Source organism: Trichomonas vaginalis, chromosome IV (genome assembly GCF_026262505.1).
Source record: "Trichomonas vaginalis G3 chromosome IV, whole genome shotgun sequence".
NCBI lineage: Eukaryota > Parabasalia > Trichomonadida > Trichomonadidae > Trichomonas > Trichomonas vaginalis.
Genome location: NC_067206.1, coordinates 555,904 through 577,832, shown reverse-complemented (window position 1 = coordinate 577,832; position 21,929 = coordinate 555,904). Strand labels below are relative to the sequence as shown.

Sequence of the window (21,929 nt, the reverse complement as noted above, 5' to 3'; positions counted from 1 at the left end):
AAAAAAGTGTCAGAAAAAGCAGCAGAAGTAGCAAAAATGGAACAAGATGTTGTAAATTTGAAAAACCATACTACTCAATATAAAGTACTGAAAGATGAAGAGATAAAACAAAAAGCCCTGAAGACATATATGGATAGCGATGAGTATAAAAAAGAAGTTGAAGCAAATGTAAAGGCAGAAAAACTTTTACAGTTGCAAAACCAAACCGTACAGTATGAAAACTTAGCACAAGAAAGTAAAAATAACGACGCAGCCATGCAAAAGGCAATGAAAAGCGCAGAATATATAAAAGCTAACAATGACTGGTTAGATACCCAAGCCAACGCTAAAGCAGCCCAACTTATAGGGTCAATAAGGACAAAAATACAAGCGGATGAAGACAGTTCAAATGAAGCTTTAACAAATGCTGACTTTAAGAACGCCTTCGAAGCTCTTCATAGTAAGGTGAAACTAGTGAACGACTTCTCATCTGGAAAGAAACTGAAGTCTGAAGGTTTCGACAAAGAGTTAAGAGAAGTAGCACAAAATATGACGAAAATAACAGATGCAGCAACGAGACAGGCAGTTCAAAGTGCCTATGACGCCGTTAGAGCAGCTGTTGTGGAAAGTCAAGAAAAAGAGTTACAACAGACCAAAACAGACCTAGTAAATGCTTTCTTAAAAATGAAAAGTCAGGTAGGACACTATGCTGCAGATGGAACATATGTGCCAGCTGGTGGAACTTATATACTAGCTAGTGGAACCTATATACCACCAAACCCTCCAAGAGAAGCACCTGCACCAGGACTACCTAAAACATTTACATCGTCACATGGACACAGACACAGGCATGCACCAAATCCAGCACAACAACAACAACCAGCACAACAACCACCTCCACAACCAGCACAGCAACCAACAGTTCAAAACCCTGCACATAAAAGAAGTAGAGAACAAGGAAACCAAGAATTCTTAAAAATGCTAAAGGAAGATTATGGTTACCCAGCTACTCTTGACTTTAGTGACAGATATAAAGAAGCTATTAGAAAGTTCAAGGAAGGAAATACTGACCCGAACCTATTTAGCTTTATGGCTCAGCACCAAATGGGATATAATTTCAAACCTGGAAAATACAAGCTCGCTAAGGGATATGATTTAATAGCATTTCATCCAAATGACATGACTGAATTTACTCGAGATATTTGGTGTCAGAGCTAAATGACAATTCAACTCTCTTCATGAAACGCGTAAAAAATAGAGACGGAACGAAAGAAGAAAGGTTTATGAGTCCGGATGACTTAGATAGGGAACTTGTTAAAAACGGTCTCGGAATATATGAAATGCCAGCAGATGAGGTACAAGAAAACTCCACAGAAGAAGTTCAGATACAACCAGACATGGAAGAATAGTTCAGCAACAACAGCTAGAAGAGCCTGAAGGAAACGAACAAGTCCCTCCTTTGGAAACTAACTTCACAGAACTAGATGAAGATTTGGAACAGCCGAAAAATCTTGACCCTCAACAAGAGTATGAGGTGAATATGGAATCTTTCCAAGAGTCTAAGAAAAATTCGGCTGACATAGTAGAAGAATATCGAAAAATGTTGCCGACATACAAAAGACTCCAACACCAGATGAAAATATTCAGCATAGAATGGAAGTACTGAAAGAAAATGTACACAAATAAACACCCTTTTTACTTACGACCATATAACGTTCAATCTTTGGCTGAACTCGGTGAAAATAAAAGGTTAAATTTCAACAAAACATATAAAATGAAACATTGTTTAAAGTTCATTCAGAACCTAACCAATATGGAAAACAAACCTACTTTTGTTTCTGCAGACTATGAACTACAATGAGATGGGGTCATAAAGCTAACCCGATAGGTGGTTCATAAACTTACAACCACAATTCCAAGAAGTTGTAGACGCAATGGAAGTCAATGGTGAACCAGATATAGCTGGTATTTTCAGCGCGGCTTTAATGCCATGAAAGATATGAAAGATGCAGATATTTTGGACCAGTATGAAATGAACATGGCGATGGAATATAACACCTGACGTTCTAGAACATTTATCTCAAAGAACTACACAGAACCATAAGATGGTATATTTGGTGAAGAGTTTAGAAAGAAAGTTAGGGAGAGAGAAGAAGAGAACCTATTGTACATGACCTTGCAAACGAAAGTTTACAAAATGTCATAAAAACTTACTTTGCAGACAATGAACCGAGAAGGGATGAATATTTAAGAAAACTCAAACGGACAGTACCAAATGAAATGTTAGTATGAAAAACATGTTCCTTGACAAAATAAAACCAACTACAGAAATAAATGACGCAAGACTGAAACATTGGGTAAAAGCTTTCCCATTCACAAAAGATTGTTGGTAACATGGAAAGAAAACCAGAATGGCTACAAAACATATATTTGGAAACGAGCTTATTCCATATGGACAAGCTCTGTTTGAAGAGCTTGAACCGGAAACTCAGGAAAGAGTCATGCAAACAATACGCGAAGACTCAAATACAAACTATGACAAAATTTTCTAGGATATAGGTTACCTGAGATGGGCGACCAGAGCCCAAAGGCAAAAAGGACATGGGAAATTACAACATACTAGGTGAACATGAGGCAAAGATGCAACAACTTGAAGCAGAGGCAAGTTACCAAAAGCGACACCAAAGAAGAAGAGAAGAGTAGAACAAAGTGAAAGTAGTGAAGAAGTAACTTCATCTAGTGAAAGTAGTGGCAATGAAGGAAAAAGAAGAGTTAAAAACTCAGCCAGGAAGAAAGTAAAGCTTGGTCACGTGGGTTCTATTATGACATATAAATTCAACTATTCTATATTTTTACCCATATGAAATGTACGCCGCTCAGAATATAACGCCAACAGTTTTGGATGCCATGAATGGAAATGTTTCGAATGGTATAACGAATGCGACAATGCCATTAGAAGGTCAGAAATAGTTCCTGGAACTTACGAATATACAACTGCTGTTTCTTATGGAAATGTAGGTGAGTTGGAGAAGGTTCTTCAACAACAGTAGATATTGCTTGCGACAGGTTTCATATTATTTCTATTGACAACTCATTCTTATACGTGGAACAAAGACATTGAAATAAAACCTTCTGCCAAGTTGTCTGACAAAAAGGTTGCAATGGAATTTTCTATGTCGGATACCAATATGCTCCAGAAGTTTTCATGGGATATAAGATATATTCTAACTCTGACTTAGTTCAAACAGTAACATGGGCAAACTATGAATGGTTCGCTTTGAGAAACTCAGTACAACCACAAGCTAGAGAACAAACAGACCAGTATGCAAATATTGAGAAAAAAGAAGACTTGACCCTAACGTTCCAGGAGTTTATGTTGACCTTTCTGGACAAACTGCAGCAGCAGTAACCAAAGTAAACTGAAAACTTAGAGTTCCTTTGTCATCTTTCCTCATCTTCAGGTTTTTAAGATACTTGCCAAACTGGGCAGGAAAAATTTCTATCGAACTTACTCCAAGCAAAAAAACTTAGTCATTGCACCAACACAAGACCCATTCACTCTTACTGTAGCTGGAACTGGTGGAAGCCAAGTTCTGTGACTTTTGCAAAGACAAAGTTGACTTAGACTTTGGTTCTCAAACTTCAAACACTGAAGTAAACTATTATTTCAATGCTGCTGGAACTGCTTGGGACCCAGTTAAGTTTCACATGCGAAAAATTTGAATGCAAGAGAATAGAAAGCAGACTTGCAGTCTATATGTTGGACCCAGATATTTCAAATGCTTTAGCTGCCAAATATATTGCAGTTCCACTTATGTTCCCTATACACCAAATATCTGTCAAAGACTTTGCAGGTGAAGTTGGAAACCAAAGTGCTGACCCAGTGCAAGAACAGATATTGCTTTAACAACTGCAATGAAACATGCAGATACTATGTTTGTACTGTTCAGACGAACTATAAATGACTATTCTTGTTTCTACAACCCCGGTATTAAATATCATATAAACATAGATGGCAAATATTATCCAAGAGAAAGAATATTCTACAGTTGAGGATATGAGGTCATACAACTTGACATTAGATGCTATGAAACTTTAACAACAACTTCACAACAACCATTAACCCTGAAATGCAAAGTTCTATTATGCCATATGTGAAAGTATGGACTCATACAGGAGGTCAAAAACTCAATATACAAATGGAGACCGTTCAAACTTTTGGCTTGGCATTCCATTTGCTGACTCAGAAGACTTTATGTGTATTTCAACTGTTGGTACTGTACAAATACAATATACTGGTGACAGAGACGGTCCAGATGAATTGAAAGCAAAGAAGTTTACAAAACCAATAGCACTTTTCACGGAAGATGCTCTTTTGAAGATTCGTTCGATGAAACCTGCTGGGGCTCCTCAGATTGGCATAACGACAGCTTCCATCGAGCAGATTTTGGCAGCAGGTCAGTAAGTTGTTCTTGAACTGACTTCTCTCCATCAAATATTGACAGTACGCCAGTTTTGACATAAAATTGTATTATAAACTTACCTTTAGAAATATCTGTAAGTTTTGAAGTTATATTTTTGTCTGCTTCAAGAACTTTCACCATTTCAGTTATACCAACTTTCTTTGCTTTATGAAAATATTTGGTTCAGCAAAGACTGCTATTCTATAACATTTTCCATTGTTTGTGTAAAGAACTATTCTGTCAATGTATTGTATTGTTTGTGTGTGTAAACTTTGTTCTGCTTCAATTCGAAGAGATACTCAAATACGTCCATATTTTTATTCGAAGTAAAATGTCATTTCCGAAAAATAGAAGCGTAAGTGTTTAAAAGGTTTAATGCGGTGGCAGATGTGAAGTTAAATTCACCAACTCAAACAAACAGTCAAAGTGTTATTGTCAATGTCAAAGAAAGAGATGTTGAAGTGGGGAAACCATACGAAGACGAAGATGGTATAACAATAGTTCCTGTAAAGAACAACCAACATACCCTGAAGTTAGCAGAGACTTAAGTTCTGTTGCAGATATTCGAAACGACTACCAACAACTGAAAGACAAACTTCAAACTCAGGAGAAGATTTGTCAAGCTTTAGGTATAATGTTAAACTTGGTCGAACACAACCCTGTAAAAGTGAACTCATATGTCATTGCACCTCATGAAGTTTTGAAAGAACTATTGAAACTTTTGACAGAGGCAGACGATATAAACATCAAAGAAATAGAGCCCGACATTGGTTGCTGTGGTGTTTCATATAATGTCATTGACATGATATACGTTATGAAAGGAGGTGAAACGTTGAACTTAAAATATAGTTTCCCAGACGTTATAAATATTTGACGACCACAACATTTCATTAAAGTTTATTTGCTAAGTAAAAATGTCAAAACTTCTTGAAAGATGTTTGAAGAAAATAATATAGACTTTATTTCATGTAAAGGACTTTACACACTTTTGAACGATATGAAAGACCCTGTTTTGTTTGTTCGTGTAGACAAAGGAAAAGTTCTATGTCTTTACAAAATATTTGAACTTCTTAGACAGAGAACTTCAAGAAACGCCATGTGAAAGTTTAGATGAAGTTCTTCTCCACTTTCAGAAAAACTTTTAAATATATGTAAATGCAGAAGACACAATGGTTTATACTATTACGACTAAAAACCCTGAGTCATATAATTCTATAACAACAAACTTACAAAGTCCTCAAGGACGATATTGTAAACTAACTTTAAAACACAATGACGACTAAAGCCTGTTTTGCTCTTTTGACACCAGAAGATTTTATTGTTGTGAATGGTAAAAAATACTCCTTTGAAGATACTTACTCAGATATACCACCAACAGGTTTTGTTGACTTATTTAATACTTTAAGTACAGGTGTCACATGTGCTGCAACTAGAGCAGGTTTCATTATGTTTGGATGTCCGACTGAGTTTACTATAAACAATATGAGCTATAATACAAACTTTATATCTGGTTTTTTACTACCAACAGTTTCCTATAACAGGAAAAGGTGTCATACAAGGAATGTCTGTTCCATTGACTTTAAGCACACCTATTTTATATATTGTTTCAAACTTAGGTTCAAAGTGCTATTCGAATGTCGACAGAAACTACTATGACCAAAAGAATACTTATGCGTATAAACAACACTTTCTCTGCTGGTTTGCCTATTGTTCATTTCGAATGCAGAGTTTTCAGCTTTAGTAAACTCAAACACTTTAGCAAACATAAACTTAACCTTAGTTGACGCAAACTTTGTTCCTGTAAAACTTTTATGTCCTATGTATTTGTCAATGACGGCAGAAAGTTTCGAATTGGAAGATGCAACTGGTGAAAGTATTGTATTACAAGAACAACTTCAACAACAAATAGCTCAAGAACAACAAATGCAACAAATAGCTCAAGAATAAAAAAATATTTTTTTTATTTTTATAAAAATGTACAGAATAGATGTTTCAGATTTTTATGACTTCCAAGCGTTCAGAAATATGTGTCCATTTCGAGACTATAACAAAGCAGTCGAGAATTTGAAACGTTTAGTCATTTATGTCGACTCTGCCCCAGAATGTTATGTTATGAAAGAATGGGATGTAGTCTTTAACAAACTAAAGCGACAATAGTTTCAGAACAAGAATGTAAACAGAAACTTAAGAAAATAAAAGTCGTACAAGTTGGTATGAAGATGTTAGATGCTTGGGATATCTTATTGTCAAAACTTGAAGATTTTTCAGTTCGTGGTATAAAGTTCTATACACCATCTCCAAACTTCTATTCTATCTTCACTGGATATAAATATGAACAAGTAGAATGGAAAGAAAATGTTATAGAAGCTTGGTTAGACCATGTCAAAGAAATTATATGCAATGGAAACGAAAGAGTCTATGAGTATATCTTATGTTGGTTTGCAAACATCTTACAACATCCAAGTGCTAAAAATGAAACTGCTCTCATTATAATTGGAAAACAAGGAACAGGTAAGAACACATTCTTTACAGATATCTTATGCAAACTGTTAGAGGGCTATTCGAACCCTAATATGACAAACTTAGAAAACATCTGCGGTAAATTTAACTCTTCAATAGAGAATATGAAACTTATAGTATGTAACGAACTTCAAAGTATAGATACAACAAAAGTTTTAAACTCAGATGCTTTGAAGAGTCTTATAACAGACAAAGTTGGAGTTGTTGAAAGAAAATATAAAGACCAAAGAGTTTGTGAAAATGTTGCAAATTTCATTATGGTTTCAAACAATGCTGTTCCGATGAAGTTAGAAAGTTCTGACAGAAGATATGTAGTTGTCAGAACGTCAGATTCTCATATGCAAGATACAGAATATTTTGACGCTTTGTCAGAAACTTTGACATCTGACTTTTACAACCACTTGTTCTCATATTTTATGACATTAGATATTTCAAAGTTCAATCCAAGACAAATTCCACATACCGAAGAGAGACAAACATTGTTAGAAGCAAACAAGAGTGTATATGAACTGTTCATAGATGAAACTGACTTTGAGTGTTTAGATGAAAGGTCATTGTACGATTCGTATAAACAATATTGTCAAGAGTATGGTTATATGACAGCGTCTAAACGAACATTCTTGGCAAATGTCAAAAGTCTTTTAGACGTACAGAATGGTGTATATACAAAGAAAAATTTTTCTGAGTAAATTTAAAAAAAAAATATTTTTTTATCCGATAGAAAAGATGACAAAATTCATCTCAGTCAACAAGTACATGTCAGGACTTAAAGAAGAACTAGACCCATTCACATATTTGAATGTTTACTTCTACCATTTTGAAAAGTCTTCATTCAGCAAAGTTTGGAACATCGAACCAGTTAAGTTTGCTATTGTGACTAAAAATGGTGCGAAATTTGAAGACTTAGACATAGAAGGTTTGTTAACAGTCAAAGAAAGTTTTGACAGAAGGTTCTCAAACCTTAAAGAAGGCAAAGCATACAAACTTGTTATACCTTATGAACCAAAGAAAGCAGACGACTATGAATATTATGAGTCTAAAGTTGTAGAAGTTCAAGGTAAATTGGGTAAAAAGATTTTAGAGTCTAAGCCAGTGTTTACTCCTAAAGAGGAAGAGAACATTGACATTGACCCAGAAATGTTCTAAAAATAAAATTTTATTTTTACATGTCAAATTTCTTTTTCTCTGGAACTGGTTCAGGTTCTTTCTTCTCTTCTTCTACTTTCTTTTCTTTCTTTTCTCTCTTCTTCTTTTCTGGTGGAGTTATGTCAAACTTCTCAGAACCATATTTTTGTAAAAGTTCTTTGTCCTTTAATAGCTCTTCTATTCTGTTTTCTATTTCATCTTCAAGAACAGTGCATGTGTCTTCTTTGCATTCTAAGAAGTTTTGTTGGACTTCATCTCTCCAAGAGGCGTCATCTCTGTCAACAAGTCTGTCATTGACAAATTTTAAGACTGCTCTGCTTAATGTTTTATGGTTCTTGTCATATTCCCAGAAACAGAACTTTAGAACAAATTCACCTTTCTTGTTTACACTATGTAAGATTTTTATGGTCGACAGATGTTTTGCTGTCGAAAAGCTTGTCTCGAATATAGATAGCGAAATCGCTAGACATTTTCTAAAAGATAAAAATTTTAATTTTTCTAAAAATATGTTAGAAAAAAAGTTTGCTGACATTGACAAAAAATTTGAGAATGTTTTAAATAAGAACAAGAGGAAGTTGGAAAATGCTCAGATAAAACCCATACATGACAAGTTCTTATTTGCTCAGAATGGTATAACAGGTCTAATTGCACCGCCTGGGTCGGGTAAGACTTTCACTTATCTTAAAATGGCTGCACAACAACAAGAACTAGATGAGAAGAACCCATTCTATGAGTTAGTTGTCATTTGTAGTACTTCTGGTCAATTTGACCAAACCGTCAATTCGTTCAAAGATATTATAAAGAAGTCTAAGTTAGTATGTATAAAAGACTCTGAGTTGTTAGATTGGATAAAGAAGTACCAAAGAAGAGTTTTGAAGTATAATGCTATAAATGAGTATATAATTCGAAGTTTAAAGACCCAAATGAGGAAATGCAGAGAATATTAGAGAAGAAACACTTCAGAAACAAACAGAAAGAGATAGAATACATTTCGAAGAAATTGCAATCTTACGATTGGAAGACTTACCCTCACAGATGTCTTCTTATCTTAGATGACTTTGCTTCTCATCCTTTGTTAAAGAATAGAGAACAAGACATGTGTCGAATTCTTAAGAAGCTCAGACACTTCAACATCTCTGTTGTCATTTGTGTACAGACAGCAAAGAGTTTAAGTAAGGATGTAAAGAGAATACTTACTGACATTGTACTTTTCCCCGGATTGTCCGAAGACGATTTCATGGAACTTATGAAAGAGTCCATGGCAGGTAAGTTTGACAGACATGAACTATGGGAGAAGTACAAAGTCATACAAGACCCTCATACTTCTTTCAGAATTCATATCTACGCAAACAAAGTTCAAATTGTAAAAAGTCAAGCGTAAAAAATGTAAGTGTTTAGTCTTAGTCTGTTGTGGTTCTGCAGCTTTCGGTTCTTCTGGCTTTGGAAGACATTCAGGAAGAGGAACGTCAGTCATCCGTTTGTGTCCTGTCGGAAGGAAAAACTTTTTCTGTCGGAAGGAAAAACTTTTTCTGAAGTTCGACCAAAAAGTTCTCAATTTTCGAAAATTTGAATGGTTTACGGACGGACAACTGGAAAATTTTTTCCTGTCGGAAGGAAATTTTTTTCCTGTCGGAAGGAAATTTTTTTCCTGTCGGAAGGAAAATATTTTTCCTGTCGGAAGGAAGGACTCGGAATGCCAGAAGGATTTGACAAGGCAATTTACCTTATAGAGCTACCTGAGCCATCTGAAGTCAAGCGTAAAAATAAAGAGTGCATTTACCCTACTTGTTTGAAGTTGTCAAAATACTCTGTTATTTTTTCCTTTAACAATGGCAAATCTTCTTTGAAGGTAAGTATTGTACAACCTTTCATATCATAGTGTGTTTGAGGTAAAGTATCTTGAACTATTTGTTTCACATCTTCATTTGGGGTCATTGAAATCGGTAAGTTTTCGCGATAGAACCAATTTCTGTTAGATTTGTAAATCTTAGCAAGGTCGTAAAAGCTTTTGTTTTTCTTCTGACTAAATGCAACATAACCATATCTCTGTCTTCTTCATTTTCCATCTCTTCAGTATAAATCATATACTTATAGTTCTTTTCCTTTCCTTTTGGTACCGAACGTGGTATTCTTTTCTGAAGGCTTTTGTCTTTTGCTTCAAGCTTGTTTTCCATCTCTTTTCTAATTTCTGTATGTAAATCGTCAAGAAGTCTGTAAATATACCATGCATAACGAGGAGAAGCCCATATTGCAACAGCATTTACTAAAAGTCTATGAACATACCAACCTCTTAAATTTATTGGCAAATTTTTACGATTTTCATGTGTTTTATGCAAGACCGAAAAAAGTCGGTCTAGAGAAATTTCACTCAAAAGTTCTTGTGTGCTTTGGTTTCTGAACCAGTCGTCTGCGTGTTTAGTGTCTGGTGCAAAACATGCTGTCAAAATACTTTGCATTTGGTACATATCGTCTTTGACCGAACGAATGAGACGTAACTGTTTGTTAAACTGAACCCACTCATATTCTTCATTTATAGCTTCATGGACTATAACTTTTGTTGTGTTCTCTGATGTTGACATATCTGTCTTTACATACAAAATAAAAAAAATATTTTATAAAAAATTAGCGTTATTTTCTGACTTTCACAAAAGACCAAAAATAAACGCTTTACATGTATTTTTCAGCAACTTCGTCAAATAATTTTATAGCTTTATCTATCTCATCTACTTCAAACGTTTCTTTACCTTTTATGGGAGCACCATACATTTTCTCAAACTTTTCAAGTAGTTCTGTTTCAGCAGCTCTCATATCATTAACAAACACAACCTTGACTCTATTGACTGTACTGTCATATCTTAGAGTTATATTATATGTTCTTCCTATCTTATATCTTTTTGTGTTGAAGTCCTTCGGTTTCTGAACGATGTAAAGTAAGCCTTCACTGCAACGTTCCGTATCGAATGAACCATATGTTATGAAGTTATATCCAACAACTGGGTCTAACCATAACAAAACTATTGGTATAAGACTTTTGTCTATAAGATATGCTGTAGTTCCATAGAATCTTACCGATATCATAAGCTCAGGATTTCTTGTCAAAATTTTCTGAGTAGAAGCAATTCCAACCCAGTCCTTCGGTTTCTTTCCAGATGGAGATAAAATGTCTGACAAAGAATATTTGTTGTATTTCTTTGAGTATCTTACGTTTAAATCACCTATTCTAACCACTTTGGTGTCATTGTCTATCTTTCTAACTGTTTCAAACTCAACCTTTAACATTTTCTGTCTTTACATACAAGATAAAAAATATTTTTTAAAAAAACTAACGTTATTTTTTCTATTTTGTATAAAAGATATGATTTCAGGGATTTTTTTTTACGAAGTGCAAAAGTTCACTTCGTCAAAAATAACAGTTATATAATGAAATTTGGTCATTTTTTTCAGCAAAAATATATTTTAGGGTATAAGGGTATATCTCACCCGTTTTCTCACCTCTTTTTTCACCTCATATGTCCTTACTGAAAAAGTATGTGTTCCATATGTCATTTTACTCAGAATTTTATACAGAATTCGGCAAAAATATATTTTAGGTGAAGAGGTGAGATCTAACCCGTTTTCTCACCTCTTTTTTCACCTCATATGTCCTTACTGAAAAAGTATGTGTTCCATATGTCATTTTACTCAGAATTTTATACAGAATTCGGCAAAAATATATTTTAGGGTAGATTTTCTCTAACCTCTTCACCTAAAATATATTTTTGCTGAAAAATGACCAAATTTCATGAGTTTTGGTTGAAAGAATACGGTGGAGCCAAAAGTGGCTCGACCTCAAAACAAGCATTTTGTGAAGAATATAGCAACAGTCTGAATTCCGGCGGTTGGTTTTTATACAAAATTCAACGGGTGAAAAATTAGGTGAAAAAAGAGGTGAAAAAACAGGTGAAAAAAGAGGTGAGATCTCACCACTTCACCTAAACTTTATTTTTCAATACTTTTTCAGCACTTTTCCGTAGTTATATATGAAAGACAATTCGAGATAAAAGTCATAGTACAATGGAAGAATATGTTGCACACCATTTGTTGTGAACCAAACTTGAAAGTCAGAGAAACTGTTACTAGGTGGTTCGTAGAATTTAGAAGCAAAGTCATAAAAGTCCTTACCAATACATAGAAAACTATTGTTGCTTGAACTGAAACTTGCATGGCACATAACATTTTGAGGGTCAAACACGTTTCTATAAACTGTCAAATCTGCTGGTGGAAGTATAAATTTAAATGGACCATCTGGTGGTAATGGTTCGTTCTGGTTTAGTAACCGAAGAAATTGTGCCCAAGAACGTTTGTCTACTTTCCAAAATAAAAACTCTGTATCTCTTGGAGGGTTAATTTCAATCTTTTGAAATGAAACGGTGGAGTTCATCTTGTCATATTCTAGTTTCAGATAGTATGTTCCATTTAGTAAAGAGTCGTATTTTTCTTGAAATTCCCAATAATATTTGTTCATTTGAGTTTGAAAGTCATTTAGAGTTTTCTCAAGACTTTCGTCTGAACGAACTGTAAAGATTCTCATTTCGTCAAATTTGTCTATTAGACCATCAGAACCTTTATACTGCCCATGAAAATATACTGCGAACATAAATGCGTTAGTTCTATTTGAAAACAAAACTCTTCTAAATCCTATTGCCTTTGCATCTGAAGGACTTTGAAGCCAACGAATTGGATAGTCAAACCTGTATGCTCGGATGAAATTTCTTCATCTGAAATAGTCCTACCAGCATTTGTAAAGATATAGTCTAACGGTTTTGTATCTGCTACTTTTGTTCTTTGTTTTTCAACCTGAAGCATTTAATATATGTAAAAATATATTGTTTTAAAATGGTATGCCATTTCATATTTCTCATCTAACAAACAAGTTTCCCAACGGTCTTCTCCAACAAACTCAGCGTACATTTCAAATAAAATAAAAAAATATTTTTCTTTACTTTACATAACCGCCTGCTGCCATAAGTCTTTGACGCCAACCCATACCAGCTAATGAAGGTTGACTTGGTTTAGTTTCCAAACTAAACTTTGGTTTTGGTTTATCTTCAGTTTTTGGTTTTTCTTCTTCTATCGGTTTTTCGTCACTTTTCGGTTCCTCTGACTTTACTTCACTTGCAGGAACAGTTGTGTCGTCAACATCTTCATAAATATCATATGCCATTTGTTTTTGTTTTCCTTTCAACTTTTTGTGTTTGTTGTAAAGTTTAGAATATTTCGACTCTAAGTCAATGAGATGTTCTATAATGAACTGTTGGTCAGTGAAGTAAACTTTTCCATCTGTTGTCTCGAAAGCTCCTTCAGACTTCAATATTTTATTTGTGAGAGTCTGTTTCTTTTTTGAGATACTAGCCGTTCCATTTTTATGAAAAGTGACTTTGTAGTTAGAGTTTGTATTTCCAGACCTGGCACTTTCTATTATTGAATTTTTCTCTTCATCTGTAAGTTCTTTGACAGGTTTTGACAATGGTTCTGAACTTTTTGTTTGTGGTGTCAAATCTACCGTTTCAACTTCTTCGGTCATTTCATCTCAGTAAAAAATTTTAGTTTGGTTTGTTTTCAACTGGTTGTTTAGGTTTTTTAAGTCGGTCTAAAACTTCCTGAGGTATAGGAAGAACTTTACAAACACGTTGTGTAACTGCTGGAAGCCGACAAATCCATCTTGAACCCATTTGTCTCAATGCTGTATTGTTCATTTCATCTCAGTAAAAAATTTTACATTCCCCAAGTTTGAGGTGGTTGCGGTTGGTTATTGTTTACCCACTGTTGTGCATGGTTATATCCTCTGTTAAAGAATCTTTCACCTTGGTCCATATAGTGTCCTGCTTGGTTATAGTAGTCATTTGCTTTGTTATAATAGTTTCCTGCTTGTCTTCCTACATTGTCCATCCATCCTTGAACTTTTCCTCTTGTTTCAGGATTTGGAATAAGATTTGTTGCATCTCGTGCTACATCCCAACCTTTCTGTACAGTTTGTATAATAGGTTGTGCTTTCTCTTTAAGTATACCTAATGTACTCAAAATCTTCCTTCCAACTCCAAATACACCTCTGGCTATTGTTCCCACTGCGGGCAAAAATCTGGATGCAACTCCTGCTAATGCGCCAAATAAACCCATTTCTTATGGGTTAAAAAATGACGAATCCAAACAAGGACCCCTATGTTTCTAAAGCGACAAAGAAAGCACTCATGGTAAAAATCTTTAGTTCAACACCAAATGCTTGGTTTATGGATATCTTGGAAAACATTCCGAGAGTTAGAACAGATGGACCACCATACTGGCTAATATTTGTCGGTCAAAACACAAGATACTGTGAAGCCATACCATTATGGTCCAAAAATATTTTAGATGTGAAAACTGCTTTGACAATATTCGTTGACAAATACCATCCAACAAAACTGACATCTGACTGTGAAAGTTCTTTCAAATCAGACGATATTAAAAACTATCTGCGTTCAAAAAATGTAAACCAATATTTCATTGTCGACCAAAACCATTCTGCTCTTGGTGTCATTGACGGTTGTATAAAAATGTTAAGAGACTTAACCAACCACATGGTGGTGAAGCAAATGAAATGTCATATGACGACAAATATAGACACTTCTCCATGGCAAAGATGAGACAAGTTTTAAATATTTACAATAGCCGTAAACAAAAAGGTTTGGGAAACCACTCCCCCGAAGAAATGAAAAACAACCCTGACTTAGAGAAAGACTATATATTTAATAATTTAGTCAAAAGAGACAAACAAGAAAGAATGCCGGGCTTCAAACTTCAGAAAGGTGACAAAGTAAAAATAGAAATACCTAAACGCGACCCATATGAAAATACTATTGACTATGACAACAATGGGAACCCGACAGGTACTCACATTCGTGTTCGTAAAAATAGAAGAAAGTATACAAGAGAATATTATGAAGTTTTAGGCAAACATGAGTTAGTATACCTAAGTCGTGTACTGAGGCACTGCGCGCCTCCGTACACAACTTAGCTGTTTTGACACTTTACAAAACCAGTAACGTATATTTTACAACACAAACACAAACACCAACTTAACCTTAAATATTTATAAAGCCGCCAACCACTTCACCTCACTACTGTAAAAATAAACGTTCTCACTTACAAAAGTATTGCAACTCTTCCCATTGCTGTGCTTCACACAATAGTTCATATTCTTCAGTATCGCTGCTGTCGCTCCAATCGTCAGAGTCAAAATCACTGTCATAGTTTATACCTGTAAGTTTTGACAAAGCTAATGAAACACGTTTACCGTTTGTATCGTATGCTTGTATAAACTTTCCATTCTTCATTCCTTCATAAACGCTCAAACTAACTTTACCCTTTCTCCCTCGTATCTGATAGAATGTATTTTCACGAGGAACGAAGAACAAATTCTTGAACTCATGACCTTGTAGTTTGTTATCTCAATAGTTTTCGTCATTTACATAAAAATAAAAAAAAAATAACTTAAAAATAAAAAAAAATTAATGATATCACCACCCTCACACGTATGAAAACATCCATTTAAATTTAGGTGAAGTGGTGAGATCTCACCTCTTTTTTCACCTGTTTTTTCACCCTGTTGAATTCATTGCTTTATAACTCTCTTCCTTGGTTTCTTTTAGTTGCTTTCTTCACGTCTGTCTCCAACTTGACTGTCTTTCTTCTTCGTCCGTAATGATACCAGTTACTTCCACCAGTCAATGGGTCAAATGGTCTTTCGTAAGGGTTTCCATACATTCCATAGGGACCATACGGAAGAACTACTGGTGGAGAAGAAACATTTTCTTTAGTTCCATCGACTCTATTTAAATGCATTGTTTCACCTTTCATCTGGTCATTAAAGTCTTTTGCGTGTTTTGCAAACTCATCGTCCTTTCCTAAAGCATTTTCTGACTCAGTCGCAACCAAATTGGATGCTTTATTTATGAGCCCTATTTTATTTAATCTTAACTTCTTTGCAACCCAGCCTCCAATCTTTCCTTTATTTGCATCTAATGTCTTGAAACCCTTCCTCCACTCATTTTATTTACTGCGTCATAAGCTCCAAGTGCTTTTGCTCCAAATGCTAATGCTTTTGTTCCCATTGCGCCTAAAGCTGCCCAAGCTACCATTTACCCATATTAAAATCATCTCTCTTCAATATTATCTCATAAAAGTTCTCGTTACTGGAGAAAGTCAATGAAACATAAACGTTCTCACGGGCTTCGCCCTCACCGCTTTGCGGTCTATCTAACTTATTTCTTATATCATCTATACGCTTCAAAATGTCTGAACAATTGCTAACATCTTCTACAACAGTTATTTCATCATGAATGACCTTCAAGAACAAGCTCATTTAATATGCTATTAAAATCATCTCAATAATGAGTCCATCCTTTCCGTTTTAGGTAGCACAACATCTTTCATTGAAGAAGGTTCGACAAGTCTTATGTTAAACTTACTGACAAAGTTTGTTATACTATAATGCTTCGGCGGCGAATACATGTAGTTTGAAAGACATAATATAGATTCTTCAGCAAATTCACTTATACTGGATTTTATAACAATGTTCTCACGAGACCAAATACCACCAATTGACAATCTTGTAAGCAATCCTGCTGAACCTTCTACTGTAAACGTCGATGGTAACATTCCACGAAGGTCATCTATTGACATCGTTGAGTCACTGTATTTAAATATTTTCTTAAAGCAATCGTCATTATCTAACCATGCAATAGCTTTGAAGTTTTCATTCGAATATACATCTGCTTCATTAAATGTAAATCCTGACTTCTTTGCAGAGACGACTTTAAAATCTATTGAGTTTGTTTCAAAATTATATGCTATGGTAACTTCTGAAGGTAATGGATGTCCTTCCGCAGTAAGTTGTTCTCTCACTACCGTTTGAAGCTTTGTATTAAAAACTTTCATGTCATCTCCTGTATCTAAGTTCACATACACAGCAACAGGAAAACTATCTTGCTTCTTTGTTTCATCATTATATCTCAAAACATTAAAGTTCTTCAATAATATTGTTCTTCCTGCTGGAATACTTCAACTGTTATTTCAATAGCTTTCTCACCTCCTACATACTCTACCCAGTGTCTTGGATATTCATAAGTATACTGACTTTCTTGAATTTTGGTTGGTTTCATCATAACATGTTCATAGTATATCTTTATACTCTTGTCAGTTAGACTCGGTGCTATATTCTGAATATTTCTGACTTGCATTTTTAATGGAGATAAAATGAAGCATTTAATACATGACGTAGATGAAGACATGAATGAAACTACAGACAAACTTAACTCTTCTCTATTCTTCCTTTCAGCAAAGATTATGAGTTCTGTTCAAATGGTGTGTATTTCTATTGTGGAAAGATGGGTTCAGGTAAGACATTAACCTCATTCGTCATATACTCATAACAGAGCGTTTAGGAAACGACTCTTACTATGACCAAATCATTATATCAGCAACTTCAGACTCTATGGACTCAACAGCGAAAACATTATGAGTAAAGTTCAAGCATCTGTCGTTAAAGTTCCAGACAGTGAACTCATTGAATTTCTTCAACGTTACATTCGACGTAAGAGAAATATTATGCCATCGTTGAATTTATACAGTCAGGAATGCAAAAGACTTCTGAGAGATGGAAAGAATTATTGACAAACACCACTTACGTCATACTCAGGAGTTTACGATATGAAACGACTGACAAACTACATTCTGTCAAAACTTTCAAAATACCCCTTCAAAAAGTATCCTTCAAACACTCTGCTCGTTTGTGACGACTTCGCCGGAAAAGGTTTAGTGTCAAAGCCTGACTCACCATTAGCTAACATCATAACTAAAGTCAGACATTACCATTTAACTGTAGCAATACTTATGCAAACATGGCTTTTCTTGCTTTAAACATAAAACGTCTCATAACTGACTTCGTTATCTTTCAAGGTTTCTCACGTTATGATATTGAACTCATTTGGAAACAGTCAGGTATAACATTACCTTTTGAAGAAATTTGGGAAGCATATAAGTCTCTCATCTCTCCTCGTTCATACCTTGAGATTCATATCATGACTAATACCATTAAAGTCAAAAATATTCCATGGGAACGACCAACATTGTTTTAAAGTTTAACCTTCAATTGACTGATGGTAAACAAATTCCATGCATCTCTGTCGCCATTTCTGTTAATATTTTTGCTGTCATTCATATCATCCACTTCCCCATCCGTTAGCTTTTGAGGATATGCGTTAGAATAGCTGTTCTTAAATGAAGGCTTTTCACCTTTGAGAGCATAAACTCTATAACTTTCTGCATACTTTATGTTTGAACCTCCTGAGCCATCATTGACATAAATTTTTATAGGCTTCCACCCTTTGTTCATATTCCTGCTTCTTCCCTTGCTCTTTTGTTCAGTAGTTCTACATCTTTATACACACACCTGTCTCAGTGAATTCAACAATATTTTCATTCGTTAGCTTTACATTCAAACCCTTGTCGAGTATATTGTTCATTTCATACATATAAAAGGTTTTTATTCTATATGAAATGAGAAGCAAATCCATCTTAGCTGGTGCCGTTAATGTTCCAATTGAACCAACATCAAATGTTGACTCACGAACGACAAACAATATTGTCATAAAGAATTATAGTTCGGAGTGTTTGAAAGAGCCAGAACCAGAGCTGAAATCCGTGAATTTAAACACAGCTTCAAACGCTAACGCTACATCAGATGTTAAGTTAGAGTATCCACCACTGGACCAAATTCTTTCAAGAGAAGCCAACGACAACCCTTACACAAATGTTCAAACAAATCCTTCAGATAACGTAGACCATTACCTTCTTCAGTTATACCAAACAATTTTACTCAAAGACGATAAGAAGCTTTTGACAAATCTTATAAGTAAGAACCAAATAATTCTAACAAAGGAGGACCTTGAAAATGTTATCTCACGAATAACAGGGAAACAATGTGTCATTGACTATCTCGACCCTGAAATCGAATGCTGTGGTCAAACGCCACCATTCATGAAAATAGGTAACATCCGCATCATTGAAATACCAGGTACTCCAGGAGTTGAGTTTAAGTATAAATATTCGAACGAGTATACAAACTTTCAACAGAATATAAACTTTGCTTGAAATATGTTTTAGTAAATTAAAGCAATTTTAATATCTATCCAAAACTTCTTCAACAGTATCGAACTCATCTTCATAATGCAAACCTAATCTTATTGACTTGGTGCAGTTTTCACTAACACAATATTTTTCTGTTCTCTTGACTGACATAACTAATTCATTTGTTTCATCAAACAGCAACAACCAAAGTTCATGACCTAATAACATAACATTCATACTTTATATTTTTAGCTCTGAGTTCTCTGTAAGCTGTTGCATTTAATATTTTCTAAAAAGTCAACTTCAACAGTCATTCGCACTGGTGCCTTCAGTTCTACAGGCTCGCCCTGAAAGTCAACTAGTCTGAATTGCATGTCTTTCAAATTATGAGGACTAATGCGAACCCATTTACCTAAATGAGTTGCTATGACAGGAACGTTTGGAATGAACATTGAATTGACTGCATAACAGAAGGATTTATATTCTACTGAACCTTTACTATTAACTCCTGAAATGCCTGTGACATTAGCTATTTTAGACTCAATGTACAAACAATTACCATAACATACGTATGGAACAGATTTCATCTCAATCGTTTTGTCAACACTTTTCAAAGGAAATGTCATATGGTATGCTCCCAAAAGAAGTTGTACTCTATGACTCATTCGTGTTATCTTGAACTCTTTCTTGCTACTGAACTTCAATGTTCCCTCAGAAGAGAGTTCGACATCTATGTTGTTAATAGTTTCTTCATTTATGAGAGTATCTATGACTCCAGCAATTTTATCTATTCTATACTCTGCTCTGTTAGGAAATGTTATAAAACTTCTTTTGTCATCTATTTCAATCTCTATGAAATCTGTTTCATCTGTTATGACAAAAGTTGCGATAGTATTGAAGTCAACAACTCTGAAAGCAAGTGCTTCATTCTGAAGACCTAAGTTTGTTTGTAGCTTTACTGTCCCGTATTCGTTTGGGTCTGTACTTTGCAAATAGAACAACATTTTATTCTCATTAAAATATGACTATTGCTGCATATGCGTATGAAACAAATGAAGCAAGAAGAGCACATGAACTAGTAAACGAAAACTCAACTTTAACCATTGAAGGCAATGATTTAGTCATTGACGATGGAAAAACTAAAAAAGTCATTGATTTCGATACTTTTAACACTTATGACCCATTCATTACAATAAGTAAAGTTCCTATCATAAATGATGGAACGTTGCAATATATAAATTCTACAGTAGATGCCTCATTAGTGAAAGTACTGAATGTTCTCATTGAATTGTTAAAGAGCTTTCGATTTGACGACAACATTAAATGCCTAAAGAATTTAGTCATGAATGAGAAACAAATTCTCGGCGTTGCTGGTAGCAGTAATGATGTACACCTTATGACATTAGAATATTATAACGAACATAAAGATGAACTGAAAGGAGAGAAGGGTGACACTGGACCACAAGGACCACAAGGAATACAAGGAATACAAGGAATACAAGGAATACAAGGACCTCAAGGCGAAAACGGTTTGGATGGAAAGGATGGAAAGGATGGAAAAACTGCTAAATCATGGATATGGGACCTTATAAATACTGGTTTAACAGCTGCTTCATATGGAGTTCTTCAATACCAAATCGGAAAGATATGGGCAGTACTTGGTGAAGAAGCTTTAGATGACGTTAAAAATGCTTTGAACTTCATTTCAAATGGTTCGGATACTATTAAAACTTTATCTGGTTGGATGCAAGAAACAAGGAGTCAAATAGATACTGTAAGACGTATAGCAAACAATGCACGTACGGGATTGGATACTTTACGAAAAGCACAAAATACACTAAAGGAAGCAAATGATATTCTTGGCTCAGTATCAGACATGCATGAAGATTGGCTTAAAGGTATTGACAAATCTTTAAAAAATCACAGTCAGTCTATTGCTGACTACAAGAAAAGTATAGATTTTTTACATAGTGCTATGGACGTACATGATGGAAGCATAAGGAACTTACTTAATGCTAACAATAACTTACCAGGAACTATTAAAGCATTTATAAAGTCCTTTGTAAAACCCGGTGCTCTAACATTTAGGTCTTTGAGAGCAAGAGCATTGAAGTCAAGAGATGCAGAAACTCCAACAGAACCTACAGAAGGAACTGAAACAACAGAAACTCCAGAGGAACCACCAAAACCAACAGCTAATGAAATATTGTTCGAATATTTTCCAAGGTACTCTGTTCTCATTGCATACATTCAAGAAATACTTAAGAAAGCAGACTTGACTTTAGGAGATGATGAAAGTTCTGTATATCTTTCGTTCCAGTTTCAAATAGCAGAACTTTTGAGACAGATATGCTTAATGTATGACAACATCTCTGATTTCACAAGATATGATGACGACCATGACCCCGAACACGGTGAAGAAGAAGTTTTACAAACATCCATTAAGACAGGAAAGGTTTTAACACAAAGTCTCATTATTGACACCAAAGATGGCGAAGTGGACGTTCTTCAAGAGCTGAAGAAAAATACTTCTTCGGGAGGTGGTGGTAGGCATGAACTTGAAATAAATGAGATAGAAGAGAAATTAGCCGAAAAAGCAGATAAAAACCACGTTCATTATATAACTTCAGACGAACAGATTATAACGGACTACCATGGATATTTAACACGAACTGAAGA

At 34.8% G+C, this 21,929-nt stretch overlaps 5 protein-coding genes and 10 pseudogenes across 15 annotated transcripts, besides 2 other annotated features; 6 read left to right on the top strand and 9 right to left on the bottom strand.

Moving 5' to 3' along the window:
* The first annotated feature begins 36 nt into the window (after positions 1-36).
* On the top strand, positions 37-1,581 carry TVAGG3_0003250 (annotated as a pseudogene). The gene has a single exon. A coding segment is annotated over exon 1 (1,545 nt).
* Positions 1,582-6,592: 5,011 nt separating this feature from the next.
* Positions 6,593-14,692: a mobile genetic element.
* Positions 7,301-7,651, top strand: TVAGG3_0003240 (Poxvirus D5 protein-like family; the record flags this gene model as incomplete). Its single annotated transcript, XM_051219708.1, has 1 exon — positions 7,301-7,651. The coding sequence occupies one exon, from the start codon at positions 7,301-7,303 to the stop codon at positions 7,649-7,651; it is 351 nt and encodes a 116-aa protein (XP_051104694.1).
* TVAGG3_0003230 (protein of unknown function, DUF4108 family) lies at positions 7,689-8,108 on the top strand (the record flags this gene model as incomplete). The annotated part of the gene is made up of 1 exon (XM_051219707.1): positions 7,689-8,108. One exon carries the CDS (start codon positions 7,689-7,691, stop codon positions 8,106-8,108), a length of 420 nt encoding a protein of 139 aa, XP_051104693.1.
* TVAGG3_0003220 lies at positions 8,125-8,545 on the bottom strand (annotated as a pseudogene). The gene has a single exon. A coding segment is annotated over exon 1 (421 nt).
* Positions 9,040-9,489, top strand: TVAGG3_0003210 (protein of unknown function, DUF4106 family; the record flags this gene model as incomplete). Its single annotated transcript, XM_051219706.1, has 1 exon — positions 9,040-9,489. One exon carries the CDS (start codon positions 9,040-9,042, stop codon positions 9,487-9,489), a length of 450 nt encoding a protein of 149 aa, XP_051104692.1.
* TVAGG3_0003200 lies at positions 9,885-10,687 on the bottom strand (annotated as a pseudogene). Its single transcript has one exon. A coding segment is annotated over exon 1 (803 nt).
* TVAGG3_0003190 lies at positions 10,843-11,387 on the bottom strand (annotated as a pseudogene). The gene has a single exon. A coding segment is annotated over exon 1 (545 nt).
* Positions 12,181-12,953, bottom strand: TVAGG3_0003180 (annotated as a pseudogene). The gene has a single exon. A coding segment is annotated over exon 1 (773 nt).
* Positions 13,691-13,843, bottom strand: TVAGG3_0003170 (uncharacterized protein; the record flags this gene model as incomplete). The annotated part of the gene is made up of 1 exon (XM_051219705.1): positions 13,691-13,843. One exon carries the CDS (start codon positions 13,841-13,843, stop codon positions 13,691-13,693), a length of 153 nt encoding a protein of 50 aa, XP_051104691.1.
* TVAGG3_0003160 (uncharacterized protein) lies at positions 13,863-14,264 on the bottom strand (the record flags this gene model as incomplete). The annotated part of the gene is made up of 1 exon (XM_051219704.1): positions 13,863-14,264. One exon carries the CDS (start codon positions 14,262-14,264, stop codon positions 13,863-13,865), a length of 402 nt encoding a protein of 133 aa, XP_051104690.1.
* Positions 14,693-15,082: 390 nt separating the features above from the next.
* Positions 15,083-21,929: part of a mobile genetic element that runs on past the window's edge.
* TVAGG3_0003140 lies at positions 15,263-15,588 on the bottom strand (annotated as a pseudogene). Its single transcript has one exon. A coding segment is annotated over exon 1 (326 nt).
* On the bottom strand, positions 15,736-16,261 carry TVAGG3_0003130 (annotated as a pseudogene). The gene has a single exon. A coding segment is annotated over exon 1 (526 nt).
* Positions 16,545-17,362, bottom strand: TVAGG3_0003120 (annotated as a pseudogene). Its single transcript has one exon. A coding segment is annotated over exon 1 (818 nt).
* Positions 18,681-18,979, top strand: TVAGG3_0003110 (annotated as a pseudogene). The gene has a single exon. A coding segment is annotated over exon 1 (299 nt).
* Positions 20,647-21,608, top strand: TVAGG3_0003100 (annotated as a pseudogene). The gene has a single exon. A coding segment is annotated over exon 1 (962 nt).